Raw genomic sequence first — 6,763 nt, 5'->3', positions numbered from 1 at the left:
CCTCCCCATGAGTGCTGTCTCTCAAAAAGAAATAAAATTTTAAAAAATTAAAAATAAACAAAAAGGGCGGGTGAAATACAGTCAGTAAATGCAGACTGAATAGTGGCTCACCATTGTGTTTTTGTATACATTTTACCTCTATGAATTTTACTTTCCTCAGAGAATTATAGTGATGATAAAATGAGTAATATGTGTAAATATATGTAAATTATAAAACCATAAACCAATGGGATTGTTAATGACTGCCATGAAATAAAATCAAATAGATAGTTATTTTTAACAGATTAAGCATAAGCTTTCCAAAATGATGATATTCAAAGTGGAGTCTGTGGGTCCAAAGAACAGGAAATAATAGATGTTTGTTCAGATGCAAATAGTTCTTCCCTGCCTCAGAACTGTGTATCACTATCTCAGGAAATGGAATACAAGAGCCTATATTTTTAATAAGCTATCAATGTAATTATTACACGTCTTCAATCCCTTCCTATATGTACCAGAAGAGAAATTCAAAACGCTAAATTCAGAGCTCTTAGCACCACTCCAGCTAGTGTGGACACACTTGGTGCCCCTCCCCCAGTGATCTCTCACTGCACATGGTAATAGGCACTGACGCATTATGCTCACATGCAGTTTTCTCTTCTGGATTACTCCAGGTATAGAAAAATAAAATGGACAGGACAAACTGGACAGAGATTGAGTTCATTCTGCAGGGACTTTCTGAGTACCCCAAAGTGGAAAAACTCCTTTTCGTCATGTGCTTGATGATGTACCTGGTGATCCTGCTGGGGAACAGCCCCTTGATCATACTAACTCTCCTGGACTCCCACCTCCATACACCCATGTACTTCTTCCTTGGTAATCTTTCCCTCCTAGATATTTGTTACACATCCTCCTTTATCCCCTCAATGTTGATTCACTTCCTATCACAGAAAAAAACCATCTCCTTCCTTAGATGTGTTGTTCAGATGTCTGTCTCCTACACTATGGGGTCCACCGAGTGCGTGCTTCTAGCAGTGATGGCATATGACCGTTACGTGGCCATCTGCAACCCTCTGAGATACCCCATCATCATGAGCAAGGCACTTTGCATTCAGATGGCAGCCCTCTCCTGGGGACTGGGCTTTCTCAATTCACTGACAGAAACTATACTTGCAATACAGTTGCCCTTCTGTGGAAAAAATGTCATTAACCACTTTGTTTGTGAAATATTGGCCTTTGTCAAGCTGGCTTGCGCAGATATTTCCTTGAATGAGATTGCTATAATGTTGGGCAATGTAATATTTTTGTTTTCTCCATTATTGTTAATTTGTATCTCCTACATTTTCATCCTTTCTACTGTACTAAGAATCAATTCAGCAGAAGGAAGAAAAAAGGCCTTTTCTACCTGTTCAGCCCACTTAACAGTAGTGACTGTGTTTTATGGGACAATCCTCTTCATGTATATGAAGCCAAAGTCCAAAGACTCTGCTGTTGACAAACTGATTGCTCTGTTCTATGGAGTAGTCACTCCCATGCTCAATCCTATCATCTATAGCCTGAGGAATACAGAGGTGCTTGGAGCTATGAGAAAATTGATGAGGAGACACTGGTTCTGGAGAAAAGGATGAAAAACTTATACCTTTGAGTTCATGCACAAAATAAGCTCATAGATTTGAGACAAAAGCTTTTCATATAAAGAGAACAATAAAGATTGTATGTCGAATTGCAGAATTTAGGAGTTGGAAGAAATGTGAAGACAATAACTTCACCTTTTATGAAAATGACTGTTATAAAAATGTAGACACTACTGGTATAAGAAGTGAGTAAACTTTAAGAAATAAGAAAAAATGAAATTAAGCTTTTCCAAGAAAATCCAGTATGTCTTCTTCAACTGATGGGGTTATATCCAGATAAACCCATTGAAAGTTGAAAATATCATAAGTCAAAAATGCCTGTTGGGGTGCCTGGGTGTTTCTGTTAATTGAGCGTCTGATACAGCTCAGATCATGATCTCATGGCTCGTGAGTCTGAGCCTTGCATCGGGTTCCAGGCTGATAGCTCAGACCCTGATGCCTGCTTCAGATTCTTTGTCTCCCTCTCTCTCTGCCCCTTCCCCACTCATGTTCTCTCTCTCTCTCTCTCTCTCTCTCTCTCTCTCTCTCTCTCTGTCTCTCTTTGTGGCCTTCTCTCCTTTTCCTTCTCTCTCTCTCTCAAAAACATTTAAAAAATTAGAAAAAGAAATGCATTTAATTTACTAATCTACTGGACCTCAGAGCTTATCCTAGCTTAACTTGAACATGCTCAGAACACTTACATTACCCTATAATTGGTCAAAACTATCTCATACAAAGCCTGTTTACAATAAAATGTTGAATGTTTCATTTAATTTATTGAGTACTGTACTGTATGCAACTGAGAACTCTTACGATCATGTTGCTCAGACTGGAAGCACAAAAGAATACCACAAAAGAATATCATACTACAACTTACTAGCCCAGGAAAAGATCACAATTCAAATTTTAAAGTATGGTTTCTACTAATGCATATCATTTTAACATCATTGCAAAGTCAACATATCCTAAGTCAAACCTTTTTAATGTATGACCATCTGTATGTATGTCTATTGAACAAGTAAAACACGTATTTTTCAGTTCCCTTTCAAGAGAACTACTTGAGGTTTTCTGTTTGTCTGTTTGTTTATTCCTGATTTTTGTTTTACCCAAGGACTTGATCTGGCCCCAACCTAACCTGGCCCCTACGTATTTCCCCTTCTTCTTTCCCTCCTCATATTTCTCCCATGTTTGAACAAGCTGTGCTACATTCACTGTTACTTCTTCAATTATATATCATGTTCTTTACACCTAAAGACAACAGCATATGCCACTTCATCTCCAGCATCACATTTCTCTTTCTATGGTAACAGCTTGCAATCTCATTAAACACAATTCAAGTGTTAGATCTTCTACAAATCCTTTGAAACTTTACTGGGTTAGTTATTCCCTCCTGTATGCTGTCCTGAATTTTATCTCTGTTACGGCTATTTTCCTTTTATACTATAATCATTTGTTCGTTTCTGAAATTTACCCAATGGCAGAACTCACTGTTCTCTGTATGAAGTCTAATGTAAAATAAATTCTAATAGTAGGCAGTAATTAATTACTGAATTAACATTTTTAAAGAATAGTAAAATGTAGTCCAAGTAGTTGATATAATACAGGGAGATAAGAGAACTTGAATTTATGTATTATTTCACTGAACTAAACAACATATCCAAAAGCTTTGGGTAAAATAGCAGCTAATATTAAATGTATGGACATACAAGGGCAGATAAAAGAATGATAAATATACTGAAGAGGTCATTTTGGCTGGGTAAGGCAGAAATAATATCAGTGTATAATTATTCTGTAATAAGCAATTGCTGGGAAAAATATATCAGTTGGATAAACCCTTCTTAAGGAATACTGAAAATTTCACTCTTTCAGAAGCAACAGTCATTTTAAATATTTCCTTTCAAAGAAATCCCCTTGAAATTGCTAGCAAATAATAATTGTATTTTTATTTTTTATGTGATTACCTAACATCTATTTGTACGTAATACAGGTGAGCTGCCTGGTACAGTCCCACAGCCTGAAAAGGATGAGGAGAGTGGCTCTGCTCAAGGGCCACCCAGCAAAGGTTTCAACAACCCAACAGAGTTCAGAAAAGAATCCCTGCATGTTCTGCCCAGCAGGATGTTTGTGGGTCTGATGGAATAAGTAAAAGGTCAACATGAAAGGGAGGCCCAGTTCAGGTAGTCAGAACCCAGTAGAATCAAGAGGACACCCACACAGGGAATGATTCAGCTCAGACTGTCAGAGAAAAAGTGAAAGACAGAAAAAGAGATAACTTGGGGTATTTTATGCTTACATCCCTAGATATAATGATATATATGGTTATAGCCCTAGATATCCCTAGATACTACCAAAGTGATAGGCTAGACTTGTAACAACTCATAGATGTTTCTCAAACACTGAAATCACAGAAAAATTAAAAAAAAAAATTTAATGTTTACTTATCTCATACAAAGAGAGAGAGGGAGAGAAGGAAGAGAAGAGAGGGAGCAAGTAGAGGAGGGGCAGAGAGAGGGAGACACAGAATCCAAAGCAGGCTCAAGGCTCTGAGCTGTCAGCACAAAGCCTGACACAGGGCTCGAACTCACAAACCAGAGATCATGACCTGAGCCAAAGTTGGGTGTTTCACTGTCTGAGTCACCCAGGTACACCAAAATCACAGTAAATTCAAACTACCTGGAGCTAGAATCTATCCAGAAAAAAAAAAAAAAAAGATCAAAAACTGACTCTATCAAAGGATAGAGCCCATCATCCTAGCTGATTGACAAGTGGTCTTTTGGAATTAGCCAATATGAACTTTTAAATAATTATTATAAATATATCAAATAAACTATTCCCATTTCATAGACAAGGAAATTAGATTTGATGTTTAAGAAATTGCCTAAATTCAGGATGCCTGGATGGCTCCATTGGCTAAACGTCCAACTCTTCATTTCAGCTCAGGTTCATGGGTCAATCCCCACACATCCTGGCCTGGGGGGGGGGGGGGTGGAGACTGTCAGTACAAAGCCTGCTTGTGATTCTCTCTCTCTCCCTGGCTCTTTGCTCCTCACCTGATCACGCGGTGTTCACACACACTCTCAAAATAAATAAACATTAAACAAAAATGAAATTGGCTAAGATCACTACGTTTATATACAAACCAAAAAAAATGTAATTCTTTTTTTTAATTTAAATTAAGTTAGTTAACATATAGTATAGTATTGGTTTCATGGGTAGAATTTAGTGATTCATCACTTACATATAACATCCTGTGCTCATCCCAACAAGTGCCCTCCTTAATGCCCATCACCCATTGAGCCCATCCCCTTACCTACCTCCCTGCTAGCAACGCTCAGTTTGTTCTCTGTGTTTAAGAGTCTTTTATGGTTTGTGTCTCTCTCTGTTTTTATCTTATTTTGCCTTCCTTCCCCTCTGTTCATCTGTTCTGTTCTTAAATTCCACATGAGTGAAATCATATGATATCTGCCTTTCTTCCCCTGACTTATTTTGCTTTTAACACACACCAGTTCCATCCATGTTGTTGCAAATGGTAAGATTTCATTCTTTCTGATCGAGTAATATTTCACTTTGTGTATTGTGTATGTGTATATATATATATATATATATATATATATATATATATATATACACATGCCACATCTTCTTTATCCATTCAATTCATCAGTTGGTGGACATTTGGGATCTTTTCATAATTTATTGTTGATAGTACTGCTATGAACATTGGGGTGCATGTGCCCCTTTGAATCAGCATTTCTGTATACTTTGGATAATTTACTCTATATCCCAAGTGTACTATTCTTTCACTTTTACCACAGCTCTGACCAATAACAGGAAAATATAACCAACCATTTTATACACAGTTGTCCTAAATTATTCCCTAGAGAGTCCAACCATCAGTGCACAGTCAATTAGTCAACCAACTTACGTCCCTATCTTTGTGAGGTCATCATTCTTAGGCTTCTTCTCTCATCCAATCAATGGCTGCATCAGAGTTCTTTACTTAGACCAATGGACCAATTATCCTGATGACTGTTTATTCATATCTGAGATCAAATCCAGCCCTACAACCCTGTAATTCCCATATTCATCCTATCTTCTTCATCCTATTACTTTCTGGATTCAAGGCATCACAACAATTTCATTGACTTTGGTGAGAGTTCATGGTAAAGAGCAAATGAGTTTTGCACACTGACCTCACATTTAGTCATCTGGTCCAGAAAGGACATACAAATGTCACAAATACGGATGAGTGTACATTTTTTAACTCCTTATATATTGTGGTTTATATAATAAGATATATTCATGTATTTCCACATTGCACATGATTTTAGTGGGTTTGGAGTACTGTATACTTTATAATATAAATATAAATATTTATAATATAAATATTCATAATATAAATATAATATAAATATTTATAATATAAATATAATATAAATAATCATGTATAAAATAAATATAAATTATATCATGTATTTTGTTTCTAAATGCTTATGGCTTCATTTATACCCATGGATTTATGCATCAAGGTGTCGGCAGAAACACAATCAAAAAGGGAAGGTCCTTGTAGTTTCACTGAAACATCCTGCAGCTTCTTTGAATTTACAAAATAATGTCAACACTCGAAGACCAACAACAAACTGCTAAACTGTCTGTTATTTTTTCCAGACTGGCACTCCTCTACCCCATTTCTATTCAGTATGTATTTGTGCAGACCTTCTCCATTTGTATATAGATATTCAAATCACACACATCTACCTGCATGCACAAATATTTCCACACACATATGTAAAACATAGTCACACTTTGTAGAATATGCAATTACTCCCATTAAATTCAGCAATGCTGAAAAAGAGGTTGTACTAGTTTCCTAACGCTACCACAACAAAATAGCAGAGACTTGACTGGCTGAACAACAGAAATTGACTTGCTCATAGTTCTGGAGGATAGAAGACCAAGATTAAAGTGTTGGCAGATTTGATTTCTTCTGAGGCCTCTCCCTGGCTTTCAGAGAGCTGCTTTCTTACTATGTCCTTGCTTCTGTGTGTTAGCAACACTCGTGTACTCATGTGTGTCTAAATTTCTTAAATATTTTCTCATAATGACACAACTCGAATTGTATGAGGGCCCACACTGATAGCCTCGCTTTAACTTAATCACCACTTTAAAGG

At 36.8% G+C, this 6,763-nt stretch overlaps 1 protein-coding gene across 1 annotated transcript; it reads left to right on the top strand.

Annotated features, from left to right (window-relative positions):
- Positions 1-653: 653 nt before the first annotated feature.
- On the top strand, positions 654-1,607 carry LOC125150048 (olfactory receptor 13C7-like). Its single transcript, XM_047829363.1, has one exon. It carries the CDS (start codon positions 669-671, stop codon positions 1,605-1,607), a length of 939 nt encoding a protein of 312 aa, XP_047685319.1. The 5' UTR covers positions 654-668.
- The last annotated feature ends 5,156 nt before the right edge of the window (positions 1,608-6,763 follow it).

Source organism: Prionailurus viverrinus, chromosome D4, assembly GCF_022837055.1.
Source record: "Prionailurus viverrinus isolate Anna chromosome D4, UM_Priviv_1.0, whole genome shotgun sequence".
NCBI lineage: Eukaryota > Metazoa > Chordata > Mammalia > Carnivora > Felidae > Prionailurus > Prionailurus viverrinus.
The sequence above is the reverse complement of the archived record's forward strand: the minus strand, read 5'-3'. Positions and strand labels throughout refer to the sequence as shown.